The sequence below is a fragment of the Muscardinus avellanarius genome (genome assembly GCF_963383645.1).
Source record: "Muscardinus avellanarius genome assembly, chromosome: 15".
Lineage (NCBI taxonomy): Eukaryota > Metazoa > Chordata > Mammalia > Rodentia > Gliridae > Muscardinus > Muscardinus avellanarius.
In genome coordinates, this window is record NC_137801.1 from 19,430,531 (window position 1) to 19,450,315 (window position 19,785).

Here is a 19,785-nt window from a genome sequence, read left to right on the forward strand (position 1 = left end):
GTCAGGCCTGGAGTGCAGGCCTGGCACCGTGCGGTGTGGGGAATCCAGCGATCCCAGGCCTGGGGCGCCATGGGACGAGGCTCCACACAGCAAAGCCTCTCCCCGGCCCCGCCATGCCTCGATGATTACCCAAAAGACAGTGTGGTACCAAACACCAAGGTCCTGACCCTCTGTGGGAAAAGAGTCAAAGTCAGGAGAGAGAAAGAACAAGCCCTGAAAAACCCCCAGTAGGATTTCTGGGTAAAGTATCAAATCATCCAGCCCAGGGGCAGGAGGAACACCCCGGGACAGGGTGGAGTGCAGCCCTGGAGTGGAGGGTCCCGGCCCCTGAAAGAAGAGGCCACAGGCAGGATGTTCAGCCTCCCAGCCTCCTAGGCTGGGATCCCCTCACCTGTGAGAGGGTCTGGGCTGCGAGCCCCGCCAGCACAGTCTGTCTGCATGGCCCCGGCCTGGCTCGGAAAAGGAAGCAGTCCAAACCTTTCCCTCAGCAGGGAGCCCATGCCAGGCTCCGTCTGCCCTAGCTCGGGACCGTGATGGAGGAAGGAGGCCAGCGCCGCTCCCGGGGGCCCGAGTTGTTCCAGTTGGTGCTCTGATGAGGCACTCGGGAGTTAATTACAGCGAGGCCGCCAGGAGGGACGGGGTGAATGGGCCTCTCCAGGGAGAAGCGAGGTCTCCACAGCATCCTTGGAAGGAGAAGAGGAGAGCGTCAAGTGGGGAAAGAGACCAGCAGGGTCCCGGTGGCTGAGTGCAGGCGTGCACACGCACCTGGATGCACGCATGTACCCATAATATCCACGCGAGCTACGTGGGTGCGGTCTTCTTGTCAGTAGGATGGGCGTGAACAGGTGTGTGCTCATGTGTATCCTGCACAGGTGCTCTGGGCTTGTGTCACTGTGAACCGTCCCAGGCTGGGAGTGAACCCACAGCTGTTGAGCAAATCTGCCTGCCTGGTCCTGTTTCCAATCGATCCAGCTTCTTGGAGATTTGGAGCCACGTGGAAGGTAAAGGCCACTGGACCCAGGAGGGGCCATCCTGAACTGTCAGGAAATGAACAGGACGAAGGCCCGCTAGCCAGAGTTCAGAGTTCTCTCTAGAAAGAGGACCGAGGACCCCAGGGTATGAACTCTGGGAACTCCAGTGCCACCACGATAGCAGCCCCTCTCCACGTGGTAACAACCTCATTGACTCAAAGAGCGGTCACGGGTTTACACAAGGCCCTGAGCTAAATGCCGGGAAGGTCAAAGCTAAACTATACTCCCAACAGCCGTGATGGGCGGGCGTGTGGGCGCCACTGGTGTCCCGAGCGGGGGCGCTTCACTGTCTTCAGTGTTGAGCTCGTGGGACTTGTGGTCACTGGCCTGGACTGCCAAGCAGTCTCCAGGGACTGGGCCACTGTGTAGGCCAGGGTGATGGCGCTCTCATGGGAGAGCCCACTGAGCCCAAGGGCCACAGGAGAGCTCCTGGAGCCCTACCAAGGGTGCCCGGCGCTCAGCGGGCGCTCATTAGAGGCTGGTTTGGTGAGTTAATGAGTTGTCAACTAGGAAACGTGGCCCAAGGGCGAGCCATCGCGCTCTCGAATGGCACCACAGAACTCTCCGCAATCGGGTTCTGTATCTGCGGTGTCTGATATGACAGCCACCCGCCACTGCAGCTCTTGAGCACACGGGAGGTGGCTAGTAAACCCAGGAACTGACTTTTTTTTTTGGGGGGGGTGGTACTGGGGTTCCTGGAAGCCCTTCTACCTCTGGGCTACACTCCCAGACCTAAATATGTATATATAGAAACAGGGTCTCTTACGCCAGAGCGGCTGGCTTCGAACCTGCGCAATCCTCCTGTCTCCACCTCCCAAGCGTGGGGATTACAAGCGTGTGCCACCACGCCCAGCAGGAACTGACTTTTAATTTCAGTTTGTTTATTTTTGTGGTACTGGGGATTGAACCCAGGCATGTTCTACCTCCAAGCTACATTCGCCACCCCTTTTTACTTTTTGTTTTTAAACGGGGTCTCAGTAGGTTGTTGAGAGTCTCACTGCTTTGCTGAAGCTGTCCTCAAACCTGCGATCATGCGGGCTCAGCCTCCCAAGTACTGGGATTACAGGTGCCACCTGATAAATTGGGTCCCTCCCGGAAGCCAGAAGCGGTTGCAAGACTCTAGGTGCCTCAAGACTCCAAACATCGCGAGACTCCGGATGTCGCGAGAGAATCGGCATGCCTATAAAACATCGGTGCCTCCGATCCGCCACATGACTCAGCCGATCAGGACTATGCTCGACTCTCCAGATGCGTGGCCCGCCGGTCCCTTCCCCTCAGCCGTCTGACTCTCAGGAGGGTGCCGGGTCCAAATAATACAGCGGTCTCTGATAACCCGGTTGGTGTTTTTGCCTCCCTCCTAAACCCCCTAGCTCTATTTTCAACTATTCATCTGGTGCCGAAACCCAGGAAGAGTTTTGGGTTTGGGGGGAGAAGTTTTGGGTTTTTCTCTCTCTCTCTCTTTTTTTTTTTACTTTCTTTTTGAGCCCCAGACTCTCCGACCCGCCAGCTGCTTGACTGTGAGGTCCCGCACCAGCGCTCTGCTTGCAGGCGTTGCTCCCACCACCGCCGCTGCCACCCCCACTGCGGTGTGCAGGCTCTGCTGGCCGCCAGGCTGCCAGTTGCACCCACCCTGCGCCAGGCTCGTTGGGGGTGCATGCCCCGTGGCCGCTGGCACCTGCTCAGCCCGCAGATTGCCTGCGCGGGCCAGGACCTCCACCCGCTGCTTGGACCTCCCACAACCACCATTCCACTCGGCTCTGGTCGCCGCCGGAACCTCTGGTGCGCGGCCCAGCCTCAGCGTCCGCCACAGTCACCCACGCCAGGCTTGACTTGCAGGCATAGCTCCACGCGCTGCCGCCGCTCCATCCCATCCGCCCCCAAGCCAGGCTTGCTGGGCGGTGCGCCCCATGGCCCGGCCTCAGCTGTGAGCCTGGAAGCCATTTTGTTTACACGCCACGAGCCTGGCAAGCTGTGCCACCGTTTGATTCCACCGCACCAGCCGCCAGTGCCACCCACACCAGGCAAAGGCACCGGCGCCACCCAACTCCACCGCGCCCCAGCAGCTTCTCAGCGCTTCTGCTGCTGCTGGCGCTGGCCTGCAGCACTTCACTCTGGTAAGCTCCCTCCGCTTCCCTTGGTTAGCACGTTCCAGACTTGGGTCTTCTGGTCCACTGGGACCCTGAAATCCAAGCGCTTGGTGACCCACTGTCCCCCGGTCCACTGGGACCACCCTCCGGATGACCAGGCCATCCTCTGGTTTTGGAGAAGGGATGGAGGGATGGGGGCGTCTTTGCCTATCTCTTAACCCCCGTTTCTGAAAGATTGATCAGGAAATTGGGGACGCCTGTTTCCTGTTCTTCATTTTCACCCGCGAACCAAGTATGGGAAGTCGAACCTCCAAACCAGCAGAGGATTTATGCCCTGAGCTCCTGTCTGCCTTGATACGAGTTGGGTAATTGGTTGCGATGGCCCAAGAACAGTTAAGAACTATTGTAAGCAGTCTGGTAAATGGTCGGAAGTCTTTATGTCCAGGTTTTTTCCCCCTGCATTCCGTCCCTCCAAATGTCCTCCCTCATCAGCTGTCATTTTGTGATGGCGCGTAGTCGCTGCCTGGTGATGCCAGAGTCGCCATCTTGTGACATTACACAGTCGTGACCATGTGACGTTACGCAGTCGCCATCTTGGCCTGCGCCAGGCTGAAACTTTGCTGAGTCACAGGCAGTCAACATTTCGTGGCGACACGTGGATGCCAGCATCTGACCCGGCTGGCTTGTAGGGGCTGCTTTCAGTGGACACTGATTTACAGGTTCTCTCCTCACCGCCTGGTCACCATCCTATCCCAAGACAGCCTCCCACTCTAACCCGCTCTGTTCCCCCTGCCTTCCTCCCTTAAGGAACCAACTCAGGAGACTTTTCAAAAAAAATTAAGAGAGGCTGAAGACGGTCCTCAAACCCCTATCCGAGATTTGGTTACCATGGTATTTAAAGTTTTTAATTCCAGAGAAGAACAGGCGGAGATGGAGTGTACACTCCAACTTTGTCAAATGGGAGATTCCTGGTAGCTGCCCTGCGGCTGGTGGTGGCGGTGGCTCAGCCCTCTGGAGCGCCACCTAGGGGTGGAGGACAGCAATGACTACTACCTCCAGGAGCCTGCCTCAAGTGCGGCAAGACCGCGCCCACCAATCAGACCGTGCCCGGTGTGTGGCCAGGAGGGCCATTGGAAAAGTGCCCTTGGAAAAGCAGTGAGCCCCAGGTGCCTCAACACAGGGGGACCACCTTTCCAGACCAGGCCCCGCCACTGGCCCTACTCAGCCTGGCTGAAGACTGACGGCTCCTGACCCCTCAACCTCCATCCTTATTGCCAGCCCAGGGTAACTCTCCGGGTAGCGGGTAAGCCAGTCTCCTTTTTGGTTGCCTGCTCAGTCCTTCCATCCTTTCAGGTTCCAGTTTTTCTTTTCCGATCTCAGTACAGGGGATCAACGGCAAGCTCTCATGCCCACATACTACAGGCCCTCTTTTACAGGACAAAATTGCTCTGCCTGAAGCTCAGGCCAAGTCTAAAAAGGGCTCTGCTAAACAGCCTCGTAACAAATTGTCTTACACAGTTTTGGGGCCACTAAGCTTCGTTTTCCTCAGCATGATCCTCTTTGATGTTTTTGTTTTAGCAGGTCCACTCATTTACGTAGCATGATGCTCTCCCTCTTCGGATGCCAGACAGCGGTAAGTATTAAACTCTCTAAAATTTGTTATGGATGCTACAGACCCAATAGCATGTTTTCTCAGGAAAAATACTGCTATCATATTAATAAATCTAGTGACAATCTACTTCATATCTTGAAGGGTTCCAAGGGCCAGCAGCTGCTAGGCTCCTTCCCTTCCGGCCAAGGGCCAGTAGCTGGTGGGCTCCTGCTCAACCCAGAACTCACTCTTACGATTTGCCTTTTAATAGCTCCTCATCCATTAAAGTCTCCTCAAACGCACATTACCAAGCTGTCCAGGGTAACTTCCAACTCCCGCTGCAGCCATACTCCCCTTCCCACTTCGGGAGGACCTGACCTCTCCCGGCCAAGGGGCTCCCTTAAGACACCCCTTGACAGCAGGAAGTAGTTTAAGAGTTGATCCCCGCCCATTATCACCAAAAGGCCGGGATGATAAATCGGGTCCCTCCCCCACGTGATCTCATAGTGGAACCCCAGAAGCCAGAAGCGGTCATGAGACTCCAGGTGCCTTGAGACTCCAAACATCGTGAGACTCTGGATGTCACGAGAGAATCAGCACGCCTATAAAACATCAGTGCCTCCGATCCGCCACGTGACTCAGCCAGCAGATCAGGACTATGTGCAACTCTCCAGACGTGTGGCCCATCAGTCCCTTTCCCCCAACCGGCTGACTCTCCAGAGGGTACTAGGGTTGGGGCCTAACACAGCGGTCTCTGATAACCTGGTTGGTGTTTTTACCTCCCTCCTAAACCCCTAACTCTATTTTCAGCTATTCACCACCAAGCCAAGCTAATTTCAGTTCATTTAAATTTAAACAGCTGCATTTGGCTAATGGCTACCTTACTGGATGGGTGTGCTCTCGAACGCTATAGCAACTAGGTAAAGCCCCTGTGCCCACTCTGCGGTGCACAGCAGCCACGTGGGACTCTGTGTTGGGAAGGATGCTGAAGTCATGTGACCGCAGGAAAGGGCGCTTGTGTTGTCTGCCAAGGAGACACCGCCTGCTCTGTCATGGACCCAGGAAAGGATTTTGATGCCATCAGACAGCCCAGACTGTTGCGCTGTTCTGGGCCAATGGTGGTCCGGCTTCGCGCCCTTTACCACCTCCAGTGAAGGAGCGAGTCTTGTAGCGCTCTTTCCAAATGCGCTCCCAGCTCCTGTACTCACGACAGCACAGCTGCCCCTCCAGGACAGGCCCACACCACTTTTTTTCTTTTTCTTTTTTGTTTTCTTTTTCCTTTCTTTCTTTCTTTCTCTCCTTCTTTCTTTCATTCTTTTTTTTTTTTTTTTTTTTTTTTGCAGTACTGGGGAGGGAGCCCAGGGGCATTCTACCTCTGAGCTATGCCCCCAGCCCTATTTTTTAGTCTTTTTATTTTATTTTATTTTTGTGTGTGTGGTACTGGGGGTGGAACCCAGAGGCTTTTCTACCTCTGGACTATACCCCCAGTCTTATTTTATAATTTATTCGGGAACAGGGTCTCACTAAATTGCTGAGAGCCTCACTAAGTAGCTGAGGCTGGCTTCCAACCTGCATGATCCTCCTGTCTCGGCCTCCCAAGCACTGGGATTACAAGCGTGCGCCACCACGCCCGGCTCAGTCTTTTTATTTTGAAATAGGTCTCACTGAGTTGGAAGGGCCTCGCTAAGTAGCTGAAGCTGTCCGCGAACCCTGATCCTCCCATCTCAGCCTCCTGAATGCAGAGATTACAAGCTGCACTACCATGCCGGGCTTTGTGTTCTTTTTAAAATCCAACCCGAGCAGTCCTAACGCGCCCCCTGCCCTCGGGCGGCCGCCCGCTGTCCCCGCCTCCCCTGCCCCTTCACCCCCACTCAGTGCCAGGAGCTTGTGTGGAGATCGCTCACTTCTTCCTTGGTGCACGTTAGCAGAGGCACAGAGGGTGCTGCTCCCAGGTGTGGTCCCCATCAGGGGCATCCTACCTCTGAGCTACACCCCCAGCCCTATTTTGTGTTCTTTATTTTGAAACAGGGTCTCATTAAGTTGCAGAGGGCCTCACTAAGTAGCTGAGGCTCGGCCTCCTGAGCATTGGGATTATAAGTGTGGCCACCACGCCTGGCTATATTGATCCTTCAAAACCTAAAGCCTGACTCCCATCTCCCTCAAGGAAAACGCCGAGGTCTCCACCATGCCCTGTGGGGCCTGGCCCACTGCCTCTCCGCCTCACCTCCTGCCTCTCCTCCCCTGCCTCCTTCTGCTCCATCCACGCTGGCCTTCCCGGGGTGCCGGGCACAGACCTCCGCCTTCCAACGACTGCGCCCGCCTCCGCGAGGCTCACACCTGATTGCCATAGGTTTTGGCTCAAATCCCACTTAAGCAAGCCTTCCCTTTCCTCAGCTTTGCAGAAGATGCTTGTTTATTTCACATCTGCCCCCCTCCCCCATAGACTCGGTTCTGCTCACAACTGTACCCCTGGGGCCTAGAAGAGTGTCGGAGATACCTATAGAATGAAGGTCTCTTGTAGACCCCTCAGCCACTCTATTCTGTGCCAATTCACAGACGACATGGGGTTCCAAGGGCTCAAGTAATTGGCTCAAGGTCCTCAGGAGAGTGGCCTGGGTAGAATATAAATCTAAGTCTTATCCTGAGCCTTGTGTAGCCAGATATCTATCACCAAAGCAGTCATTTGACCTCTGAGCCACATCCCCTGCTCAATTTTTATTCTTTATTTTAAAACAGAGTCTCACTAAGTTGCAGAGGGCCTCACTAAGTGGCTGAGGCTGTCTGGGAACTGCGATCCTCCGGTTTCAGCCTCCTGAATGCTGGGATTACAAGCGTGCGCCACCACGCCCAGCTTGGATTAAAGAATTTTTTAAATTCTGGGCAGATCAAAAAAAATAGATAACCACAGATGGTGGGTTCTCCTAGGTAACAGGTAACATGCTGTTGTAACAGAGCTCTCGCCAGGAGGAAGTACCGGCTATCAGATGAGTTGTTTGTTACTAAAGGAGATAATCCAGCAAAAATGCAGACTAGGACCTGACACAAAGTAGGTTTTCTTTTGTCTGTTTTTGTACTGGGGACTGAACCCAGGGGCGTTCTATCTCTGAGCTATATTCCCAGCCCTGTTTTTTTTATTATTTATTTTGAAACAGAGTCTAAGTTGTGGAGGGCCTCACTAAGTGGCTGGGACTGGGAAACTATGATCCTCCTGTCTCAGCCTCCCAAGTATGGAGATTATAAGTGTGCGTCACACGCTGGGCGTGGTGGTGCACGCTTGTAATCCCCGTGCTTGGGAGGCGGAGACAGGAGGATTGCGCAGGTTCGAAGCCAGCCACGCTGGCTTAAGAGACCCTGTTTCCAAATATAAAAAAAAGTATAAAATAGGTCTGGGAGTGTAGCCCGGAGGTAGAAGAGCTTCCAGGAACCCCAGTACCACCAAGGAAAAAAAAAAAAAAAGAAAAGAAAAGAAGCCGGGTGTGGTGGAGCACGCTTGTAATCCCAGCACTTGGGAGGCTGAGACAAGAGGATCGCACGGGTTCAAAGCCAGCCTCAGCTACTTAGTGAGGCTTTCAGCAACTTAGTGAGACCCCGTTTCCAAATAAAATATTTAAAAGGTCTGGGAGTATGGTCCGGAGGTAGAAAGCCTCTGGGTTCCACCCCCAGTACCACAAATAAATAAATAAATAAATAAATGTGCGTCACCACGCCCAGCTCCAAAGAAGGTATTCAATAAACCACCTGTGCTACTAAATGCGACTTCTTTCTTCTAGCCAGGCGAGGGTAGAATGCACTGCGACGCAGCTACGCAGGCCACAGACCGCAGGCTCGGCTCCTGGAGGGAAATGCTACCTGGTAGGGGCTGAAGACTGGGGGGGAGCGACTGGGCCTACGCTCAGACGGTGCTCAGCCCACACTAGGGTCCTCCTCGACACAGAAAAGTCCTTCCATGCCACCAGGAACCCCTCGACGCTCTAGGACAACCTGCTCCCTGTGGGCTCAAGCCCCGCATCATGGAAGGGTGGCCGTGCTTTGCTAAGCCCTGGGATACTGGCTGAAGAACGTGCGAGAGTGCAGGAGGCGGGACTGGCACCAGCGCGGCACTGGATTCTACTTCGCATTACGGGGAAGGCTCCTGGCTGTGATCACATGGCGGCACATGCCTGTAAGCCCAGTGTTTGGGAGTCTGAGACAGGACGGCAGGTTCAAGACCAGCCTCGGCAACTTAGCAAGGATCTCACTCAGCAACTTAGTGAGACCCTGTTTCAAAACAAAGCAAAAAGGGCAGCTGGGCGTGGTGGCGCACGCTTGTAATCCCCGCGCTTGGGAGGCAGAGACAGGAGGATCCCGCAGGTTCGAAGCCAGCCTCGTGCTCTGGCTTAAGAGACCCTGTTTCCAAATAAAAAAGTATAAAAATAGGTCTGGGAGTGTAGCCCAGAGGTAGAAGGGTTTCCAGGAACCCCAGTACCACAAATAAATAAATAAATAAATAAATAAATAAATAAATAGACTAAAAATTAGGGCTAGGAGTGTAGCTCAGAGGTACAATGCTCCTGGGCTCTATTCCCAGTACTGCAAAGAAAGAAAGAAAGAAAGAAAGAGAGAAAGAGAGAAAGAAAGAAAGAAAGAGTAAGAAAGGGAAAAGAAAGAAAGAAAGAAATGGGTCTGAGAATGCAGCTCAGAGGTAGGAAGTTCCTGGGTTCAATCCCCAGTAACCAGAGAAAAATACAGATCTATTTGTGAATGGTTCTGTGAAGAAGCCGAGCCAGCAGCTAGCATCGCGAATGGGGCTGATGTTGGAGAGAGGGGTCTTCGTGGCTCCCATCAGGCAGATGAAGGGTCTGACCCATCTGGTGCCACTGGGCTATGGCCCGGGCAGCAGCAAGCAAGAGGCAGGGCTTCTGTAGACAGGCGAGGCGCCTCCTCCCTGGCACACCAACCTCCACCCTTCCCCAGCTCAGCGGCTCCCAGGAGGCAAGGTCCCCACCCCCAGCCCAGCATGCCAGCGGGCACTTTGGGACTGGCACTGACGCCCAAGCCCAGGCCAAGAGGCAATGCCTCTCTCTGGCCTGACTCTCTGACCTCCTGCAGAACAGGGCTCAAGGTCGAGGTTACTCTGAGTACTCCATGTCCTCAGAGCCAGAGGTCTTGAGGGGAATGGTGAGTGGGCCTTGACAGAGGTCACGGAGGACGCTGAGCTGTGAAACGGCTTCCCTGGGCTCCCAAGCTCAGGGCTCCCGGACAGAAGCCCGACTCTGTGGCAAATGGGCGGCTCCTCCCTCAGACCTGGTCAGGGCAGAAGGTCACCTGCCGCGGGAAGGGCTGAGGACCAAAGCCGAGGTACATCCTGGTCACAGGTGATCCTGGCACCAGAGACAACCTGGTAAAAATGCAGATCAGAGCCTGACACAAAGAGGTGTCAATCAGCTATCCACAGTAACTACCAGGGTCAAGGCAGAAGAAGCAGGTCAGGCCCACGTTCTATGTCCCCATAGGAACTGGACAGAGGCCCAGCCTGGGTCCCCCAAGCTGCACCTCCAGGGCACCGGGTAGCTTTCCTAGAAGCCTGAATGGTCACCCCCAGGCTCACACTGCAGGTGACCTGGGCCGCAGCTTCCTCCCCCCTAAGGGTGGGCGCCTCTGAGAAGAACAAGGCGCAGGGCAGGCTCCCTAACTGGGCGTGACCTGCAGGAAGCGCAGGCCCGGTGCCGGCTCCCCTGGTGCCCCTCCATCCCACGTCTGGTAAGTGGTGCTGAGCGTGAGGTTCGGAGAGCTCCCAGTCTGGTGACGGGCGAGTGCCAGGAGGATTTTCTGGATGCTGGCCGTTGCCAGGTGGTAGGTGAGGTGCTTAGCAACACTCAAGGTCCCCAACTAAGCCTTGCCGTGAGGTCACAGGGGACTCATGACAACAACTCTAGTGTTTTCCTCTGGGCCTTTGGCTCCACCCCACATGCCCACGGAACCGAGGGGAGATGGAGAGGGGTCTGAGGTCTGCCTGGGCAGCTCCGTCCCATGGGTAAAGGGCACCAGACTGCCCACAAGTCAGATCTGTGGCCGACATACACAGAGTGTCACCTCCACATGGCCTCAGAGCGGGCCAGGCCCAGCCCGCCCTACAAGAGGAGGCTGGGGCCACGCAGCTCAATGTGGCAGAGCAGCAGGGCGCACGCCTTTTGTCACCCAGAAGCTACCTTGCCCCACCCGTCACACAGGACACGTCCATCCTCGGTGAAGAGGCAGAGGGGGTGCGTGTGTGCAAAGGGGTAGGGCAGCTCGCCCCTTCTGTGGGGCCATGGCTGTCCCTCCACCCACCCCAAGTAGGAGGCTGATGGCTTCCATAAAGGAGAGCACACTCTCCCAAAGACAGCCATAGAGACTGGAATCAGGGCATCATGGCAGCCAGCTCACCCCTTCACCCTACTTTATGGGGGAGGAGACCCAGAGAGGACACTGACCTGGCCAGGTCACCCAGCCCTGGTGACAGGGTAAGCCCCCCTCCCCCAGAGCAAAGTGAGACGGGCACCCGGAGCACTGAAAGGAGGTGCCTTCTGCAAAAGGAATTTCTGCATTCAAAACCAGTGCTGAGGCCGGCGGTTCAAGAACAGCCTCAGCTACTTAGTGAGGCCCTCTGCAACTCAGTGAGACCCTGTTTCAAAATAAAAAATAAAAAAATTGGGTAGGGGGTGTTGCTTGGAGGTAGAATGCCCCTGGGTTCCATCCCCAGTACCACAAAAACAAAACAAATCAAAACAGTGCTGAGAACTAGTTAAAAGACATTTAATCCAGCTACTCAGGAGGCCAAGGCAGGAGGATTGCAAGTTCAAGACCAGCCTGAGCAACTTAGCAAGACCTCTCAAAATAAAAAATAAAGCTGGGCGTGGTGGCACATGCTTGTAATCACCGCATTTGGGAGGCAGAGACAGGAGGATCGCGCAGGTTCGAAGCCAGCCTCACTAGCTTAAGAGACCCTGTTTCCAAATAAAATATAAAATAGGTCTGGGAGTGTAGCCTAGAGGTAGAAGGGTTCCATCCCCAGTACCACCAAAATAAAATAAAATAAAATAAAAAATAAAAAGGGTGGGGGTGTGGCTCAGTGGTAGAGCGCCCCTAGGTTCAATCCCTAGTACTCTCTCCCCCAAAAAAGCACAGTCAAACACTGTGAGGACATGTGGGGCCCCAACATCAAACCTCAAATGGCTCCTTAAACCAGAGCAGTGTTCCGACCATCTCCTGCGTGCACTGCTGGGGGCTCCTGCAGCCCTCTCCCCTGGTGTTTCCCCATCTGTTATTTCCATTCTCACCAGGGCGGTGACGACAGGAAAGCGGAACGTGTGACCTCCATTACTGGCCTGCGTTCCACTCCCCAGACAGCGCTGGCTGACACTCCTGGGAGGTGAGATGGGCCCGGAGCCCACGCCAGCCTCGCCTGCCAGCGCAGGCACCAACCTCTGTCTCCACTGGAGTGGGGCTGGGCACTGCCGCCCAGCCAGCTCCGCTCCCTCCACCGCCTCAGCCAGGGCGGCCTCAGCCCAGGAGACCACAGGACTCTGTGCTTTCTGCACTTTCCCCTACCTTCTTATTTTGCATGATTTTCAAACGATGCCATGACAGTACTCTTTTTCATCCTAATTTTTCAGAAGACTAAACCAAAGCCTGGGAAGTAAAGTGCCGAGTCGCATGGGGAGAGGCTGGGGGAGCCGGGCTCGAGGCCCCCCAGGAAACGCTAGCAGAAGCAGGGGAGGCAAATCCAGGTCCCGGCGTGCCCGCGCCCTGGCGTCACAGGTGCGGGGCGGTGGGAGTGGGGAGGTTTGGTTTCTCTGTCTTCAAGGACCATCCCAGGGCATCAGGGATTCCAAACACAAAGAAGTATTTTCTCAGTAAACGAGGAGGGTTGAAGAGCCTAAGTGCACTCTCATTCATTGCTGGGAGGGGTATAAATGGTTTGAACCTATATATGAGACAATTTGGTAGTATTTATCAACATTAAAAATGCACATGGCTGGTGCCTCAAATAGTTAAACACAGACCCTACCACCTGACCCGGCAATTCCACTTCTGGGCATGTGCCCCAAAGAAGTGAAGTCGACCCCAGAGACTCAACGGCTATGTGTACACCAATGTTCACAGCAGCATTTATTCACAATGGGTAAAAGGATAAAAGACCAAAGGAGCCAGTGCATAAATAACTCAAAAGGTCCTAACAGATAAGCAAACTATGGCATATACAGGGCCGCTGGCCGAGACACAGGGGAAACGCCCCACACAGAGGGACCTTGAGAACTTTGTGCTAAGTGCAATAAGCCAGGCCCCAGAGGACAATTATGGCCTGGTTCCTCTTACATGAAATACTTAGATTAGGCAAATTCATAGAGACACAAAGTAGAACAGTGGTTACCAGAGGCTGGGAGGGGGTTATTGCTTAACAGGTACAGAGTTTCTGTTCAGGATGGTGAAAAGGTTCTAGAAATGGACAGTGGTGATGTTTGCATAACATTGTGAATCTACTTAATACCACAGAGCTGGACACTAAAAGATGGTTTAAATGGTAATCTCTGTGTGTAGGGGGGGGGTACTAGGGAGTGAACCCAGGGGCATTCTACCTCTGAGCTAAACTCCATCCCTTCTTTATTTTTTATTTTGAAACAGGTTCTCAGTAAGTTCTCAGCAAGGGAGTTGCTAAGTTGGTGAGGCTGGTCTATAACCTGCAATCTACCTGTCTTGGCCTCTCAAGTACGAGGATTACAGGTATGCACCAACATGCCCAGCTTTAAAATTATAAATCTTACACCACGTATATTTTACCACAATAAAAAAAATACGTGTGTATATGTGTGTGGTCTACATACATAGGAAAATAAATAGAATATATCTGAAAGGAAACGCACAAAAAAAGATAACAGTGGTTTTCTGATAATAGCGATGTGGGTGGCTGGGGGAAATGGGGACAGGATGACTTACTTTTCCTGTTTTTATTTTTTATACTTTCATAACTGTATGCCCTGTGTGTTTTAACTATTTGGAAAAAAATTTTTAAACATTTAAAAATGACATCCAACTTTTTCTTCTTGCTATTGCAGACAAGCTTATATCAGATTGAAGCTTTCAGACAAAAACAACTATAAAATCTGGATAAAATAAAATAAAAACCCAGCTCTTTAATGACAATGGAAAACAACCAAAGTAGCTAAGATGTGAGGGGCCAGGATCTCAGGGGGAAGGAAACACGTTTGGGGAGCCCAGCATCCTTAGCCACCCTTCTCTGGAGAGCAGGGATGCTGCAGAGAGCCATAGTGGTGAGGGGACCTTTCTCAAGGTCTGGCAAGAAAAGACTCCAAGGCAGAGAGACTAGGAGAACCTAGAAGCCAGAGAAAAGACAGGGGAAAGCACGCCTGGCTTTCTGTGATCTGGTCCTTTTGAGCATGAACATGGGACAAGAGATCAAAAAACCCAGCGGAAAGTGACTGCAAAGAGGACCCCAAATATAGGCTCAACAGTGCCACCGCTGGGGAGCTCGGGTTCCCCAAGAGAAGGACCAACATTTCAGTAAGACCTCTGAAGAGCTAGTTCCTAAAAACAGACACGCACAGCAGAAGCAGACTGTCTCCCAGACTGGTCCAGCCTTTAATCATCTCAACCCCACACTGGATCTGCCCTGACACTCACCATCTGCTCCAGGAGAAGCAAGGCCCCCTCCAGGGACGGAGCATCACACAGAGCCGGTGCTAGTTTCCAAATACAATCCCCAACATTTAATAAAAATGCCAGAGTGTGCCGGGAGACAGGACCAGAAATGTAGAAAAATACAGACCCATCATATTTGAGATATTAGAGTTACCAGTCAAAAACTTTTAAATGTTTGAAGCTGGGCGTGGTGGCGCACGCTTGTAATCCCAGCATTTAGGAGGCTGAGACAGGAGGATCATGGTTTGTGGACAGCCTCAGCTACTTAGTGAGGCTCTTTATAACTCACTGAGACCCTGTTTCAAATACAGAATAAAAAATAGGGCTGGGGTGTAGCTTGGTGGTAGAATGCCTCTGGGTTCCATCCATAGTACCGCAAAAAAAAATAAATAAATAAAATAATATGAATAGTTGATAAGTTGCCTCAAAGAGATGGCAGAATATTCTACTTAACTGGAGAACTGGAGTTCAGTCTTAAAGATTAAATGGAAATTCTAGAGACAGAAAATGTAACAATTGAAATTAAGGATGTACTAGATAAGCAGAGGACATAACAGATTGATTTGACAAAGCAGAGGAAGAAAGGATTAGTAAACTGGAAGTTAGGTCAGAAAAAATATTCTGTCTGGCTAGACGTAGCGGTACACACTTATAATCCCAGTATTTGGGAGGCTGAGACAGGAGAATCACGGGTTCAAGACCAGCCACAGATACTTAGTGAGGTCCTGTTTCAGAATAAAAGAATAAAATCTAGCTGGGAGCCAGGCATGGTGGCACACAACTATAATCCCATTACTTGGGAGGCTGAGACAGGAGGATCACAGGTTCAAGGAACACCCTCAGCAAGAAGTGAGACTCAACCTAGCAAGACCCTGTTTCAAATAAATAAATAAATAAATAAACAAATAAATAAATAAATAAATGCCGGGCTGAGGGTATAGCCTGAAGGTAGAATACCCCTGGATTCAACCCCCAAGGTCAGTCAATCAATCAAGCAGTCTGAAGCCTTAGGAAAAAATTATCTAGTTTCAGGTATTCTGTTGCAACAATACAAAATGGACTAAGATGGGTGTCTTTCAAAAATGGAAGAAAAAAAAAGAACACATTTCCAGACAATTAGAAATGGAATTTATTGTCTGGCGTGGTGGGCACACTTGTAATCCCCGCGCTTGGGAGGCTGAGACAGGAGGATCACACAGGTTCGAAGCCAGCCTCAGCTACTGAGTGAGGCTCTCAACAACTTAGTGAGACCCTGTTTCCAAATAAAATATAAAATAGGTCTGGGAGTATAGCCCGGAGGTAGAAAGCCTCTGGGGTCCACCCCCATTACCACACACACACACACACAAAAAAAAAAGGAATTTACTGCCAATATGCCAGTAGACCTGTATAGGAAATAACACTAAAGGGAATTCTTCAAGAAGATAATGCAGAGAAATAGTAAGAAATAGTAAGTAATTAAGAGGGCAAAACTGGACAGGCGTGGTGACACACACTTACAACCCCAGCACTCGGAGGCTGAGACAGGAGGACCACAGATTTGAAGCAGTTTTTATTTATATTTTGAAACAGGGCCTCACGAAGTCACTGAGGCCGGCCGCAAACCTGCCATCCCCCTGTCTCAGCCTCCCAAGTACTGGGATTACCACGCCCGGCTTCACTATTGAATTCTTAAGACGTAACCCAGAGTCGTCCTGGGATTAGAGAAGAGAAAACACACTTCTCAAATTACTTCCTGGCTTTGGCATCGCCACGCCACACAAACCCGTCAAGGACATGGAAAGAAAGCCGATGGCAGGCAGATCCCTCGCATGACCACCGTCACCGAAGATCTAAGGAAAACGCACGCACATTGAGACACGGCGGGCGGCAGAATCCCAACCCTCCCGTTGGCAACGGAGGCGAGCGGTCCTGCGGCGCTCACGCAGAGCCCATCAAGACAAGCTCTCAGATTCCTGACACACCTAAGAGGCCGAGGAACGAGCCGGGGTCCTACTCAGGGTCAAGTGCATCCCACTAAAGGTCACCCACAGGTGCCCCCCGAGCGCCCTGTGGGGCCCGGGCCATCCCAGGTCCTCCCTCTGCTACCGTCTGCTTTGCAGGTGCAGTGCGCAGCGATACAGGAGAGGCAGCAGGGCCAGGGCGGCTGGCAGTGCCCGCGGGCTGCTCCACGGTGTCCCCCAGGCCTAGGGCACCCAAGAGGGCCTCGTGGCCAGTCCCTAGCCTCCCTGCCTGTGGCCTCGTGGCTCCCGGAACCTGAGCTGGCCTCTGACTGCTCCCAAGCTCTATGGGTTACGGAGCTCTTGTGCCCACGTGTCACATCCGACCCTCAAGCAACTCTGCAGGATAAATGTCAATATTGTCACTTGGCAGAGGAGGACAGTGGGACCCCTGGGTGTGAAAGAACTCCCTGGCCGAGCCACGCGGTAACTTATGCATAAAAAAAAATGCACAGCGCTCAGAGGAAAGCTGCCATGGTATACTAGATCAGATGCACACACTTCATAAAGTCTTTATAAGGCTATTGAAAGGGATTTTTTTTTTTTCAGTGCTAGAAATAAACCCAAGGTCTTGTACATGCCAGGCAACCACTCTACCACTGAGCCACATCTCCAGCCCTAAGAGGGCTTTTTTTCTTTTCTTTTCTTTTTTTTTTTTTTTTTTTTTTTTTGCGGGTCTGGGGATAGAACCCAGGGGCATTTGACCTCCGAGCTACACCCCCTGCCCGACTTTTTATTCTTTATTTTGAAACAGGGTCTCATTAAATTGCAGAGGGCCTAAGTAGCTGAGGCTGTCCCGGAACTGCGACCCTCCTGTCTCAGCCTCCCGAATTCTGGGATTACAAGCATGCGCCACCCTGCCCAGCTTCTAAGAGGGCTTAAAAACATCAGCCACGTCAGGTCCTCAGGAATCACGGGGTACAGAGCTCAGGAGAAAGTCAATCACAGTGCGCCGCTAATCTTGGACTTCTGTCACAACCGAGGTCAAGGAAGTTCCCCGTCTAAAACCAGTCTTCAAAGTCTCTGCATCTCATTGGTGAGCAAAGAAAAAACATCTCCAGGATGCCCGGCGTGGTGGCACACGCTTGTAATCCGGGCATTCGGGAGGCGGAGACCGAAGGATCGCGGTTTGTGGATAGCCTCAGCTACTTAGTGAGGCCCTCTGTAATTCAGTGAGATCCCGTTTCAAAGATAAAAAGACTAAAGAATAGGGCTGGGGTGTAGCCCTATGCTACAATGCCCCCCAAAAAAAGAAAAAAGAAAAAAAACACCCCAGGATAGAGGAAGTTGGGCTCCATCAGCTAAATGACTACACACGTGCTCCTTCAAAGACCACCATCTAAAGGTGCGGCCCAACAAGGGGGCGCTCTCCAGGCTGGGGGTTTCAGAGCGGCTTCCAAAACTAAATCCCCCTCTGCCTCAGTGGCAGGGACGGAAAAACAACAGTAGTAAACACGGAGCACACACAACCTCCAAACACAGGATGGGCTCTGTGTCCCCAGAGCACAGACTCACACAGCTTCAAGAAAAGGGAGAAGAACCCACGAGTAATGGGAAACTGGTGGGCGCAATCTCTGCAGACCTTTACAAAGCATTTGAGATAAACCCAGCCCAAGACCCATTTAAAAGCCTGTGTCACATGAGAACCAGGATGGCCATTCTGCCGTGGATTAGGCTGGAGCCACGCCAGGAAACAAGGGGCATCCAGGCCCTCCTTGGATGGAAAAAGGTAAACAGTGGCCCCCAGGGACTAAGCTGGCTTTCTCTCTTCAGTGACTGACAACACTTGGCTCCCTAGGGTGGGAGGGGACGTGAGGCTTTGGATGGGTCCAGACGCTGGCCCTGCAGAGGCCCCATCTCTGCTCTGAGCACGAGGTGAACCTACAGCTGAACCGGCTGTGGGGTGGGGGTGGGGGGTTTGGTCATTCCAAACCAACCCACGGAAGCTTTTATGGTTTTTTTTTTTTTTTTTTGTGGTACTGGGGATGGAACTTAGGGTAATTCTACCTCTGAGCTCTACCCCCAGCCTTATTTCTGAAACAGGGTCTCACTAAGTGGTAGAGGGCCTCACCAAGTTGATGAAGCTGGCCACGAACCTGCGATCTTCCTGCCTCAGCCTCCCGAGTACTGGGATCACAAAGTGTGCGCCCCTGCACCGGCTCGTGGTAGCTTTCCACCCAAGGGAGGGAGCCAGCAGATACATTTCTTTAAAAAGGCAAGTTTTACACTACAGAAAACAAAACAAAGGGGGTGAGAGAGGAGACAAGCAGAGGGTTTTGGGCATGAGAGGCCCCAGCAGTGCAGAAACCTCCCTCTGATGGCCAGAAGCCCGGGGGTCAAGCAAGGGATCAAGCCTGACCCTGCCCAAAGAAAGCCACGCGTGCAGAGCCCTCATGGACTGGAGCGCGGGCCTCAGCGCGGCCCCCCAGAGCCTCGCACCTGAGCCTCACCTGCTGCTGGCTCTGCTCCTCCAGGTTCATCTTCACCTCCAGCGACTGGCGGGCCTCGAGGAAGGCCTTGCGGTGCTTGCGGTCCGCCATGTAGTAGGACATGATACCCACGACGATGGCGCACAGGTAGAGGAAGACGTTGGCCAGGATCTGTGCCCCGAGGGGAGGAGAAAACAGAACAGTAGTGAAAACACCTTCAGAAAAAGGGGCGAGGGGCTGGGCAGGCAGAGCCAACCTGCGCCAGGAAGTCTGGCACTGCCCGGCACCCAGGGAGGTGCCCGCGGAGAGCGCGCTGGCCCTGTGGGGTGCTCAGGCCCCTGAGTGGCGCTGGCCACAGCCAGGGGTGGGTGAGCCTGAGGGCGGCTCCAAGCCTGGAAGGCAGGGGGCTGTGGGGGTTGAGGCAGCTCCTCCCCTATGACTTCACATGGGCCCATCCCTCCACCTGTGAGGCCTGAGCCCCGTCCTGGCACCAGCCACTGCGAAAACACCGAGCCCACTCTCATTAGGTGTTCCTGGGTGCTGTGCTGATTCCTGGGGGACTGGGGTGACAATTCCTAGGTCCTGCCAGCTAGAAATGCATAATCCTAAAAGCTACAGGCAGTGGGGGTGTCACAGGAGGCCTGGCGAGGTCCTGGGCTGATGCGGCAGACACATGCCACCTCATGGGTGTGCCGGGTTCCAGATTCCTGGGGCTCACAGCATCCCTCGGTCAACCCCACCTGCCAGCGGGCAAGGGGCCGGCCAGTACTGGGCCTCACAGCTTATCAGAGACTGAGCTACTGGACGGGGCCAGAGTGGGCCATCAGAGACACTGAGCTATTGGCAGGTATGAGGGTGGGGCCTCATGTCCATCCCACTGCCAGTAAGCCCAACAGCATTGACACAAAAGGCTTCTTGGGCCTCTGGAGCCTGTTATAATCCCTGACACCCACAGACTTCCCTGGGTGC

The 19,785-nt window shown here is 53.2% G+C and overlaps 1 protein-coding gene across 3 annotated transcripts in view; it reads right to left on the bottom strand.

Moving 5' to 3' along the window:
• The window catches only part of ADCY3 (adenylate cyclase 3), a gene marked incomplete at both ends in the record, with an annotated part of 84,317 nt that overhangs the window by 25,926 nt on the left and 38,606 nt on the right, over nt 1-19,785 (bottom strand). For all 3 annotated transcript variants that reach the window (XM_080711237.1, XM_080711236.1, XM_080711235.1), the window contains one exon: nt 18,838-18,987. In XM_080711237.1, the coding sequence (XP_080567363.1) occupies nt 18,838-18,987 (150 nt within the window). The remainder of the gene's footprint in view (nt 1-18,837; nt 18,988-19,785) is intronic.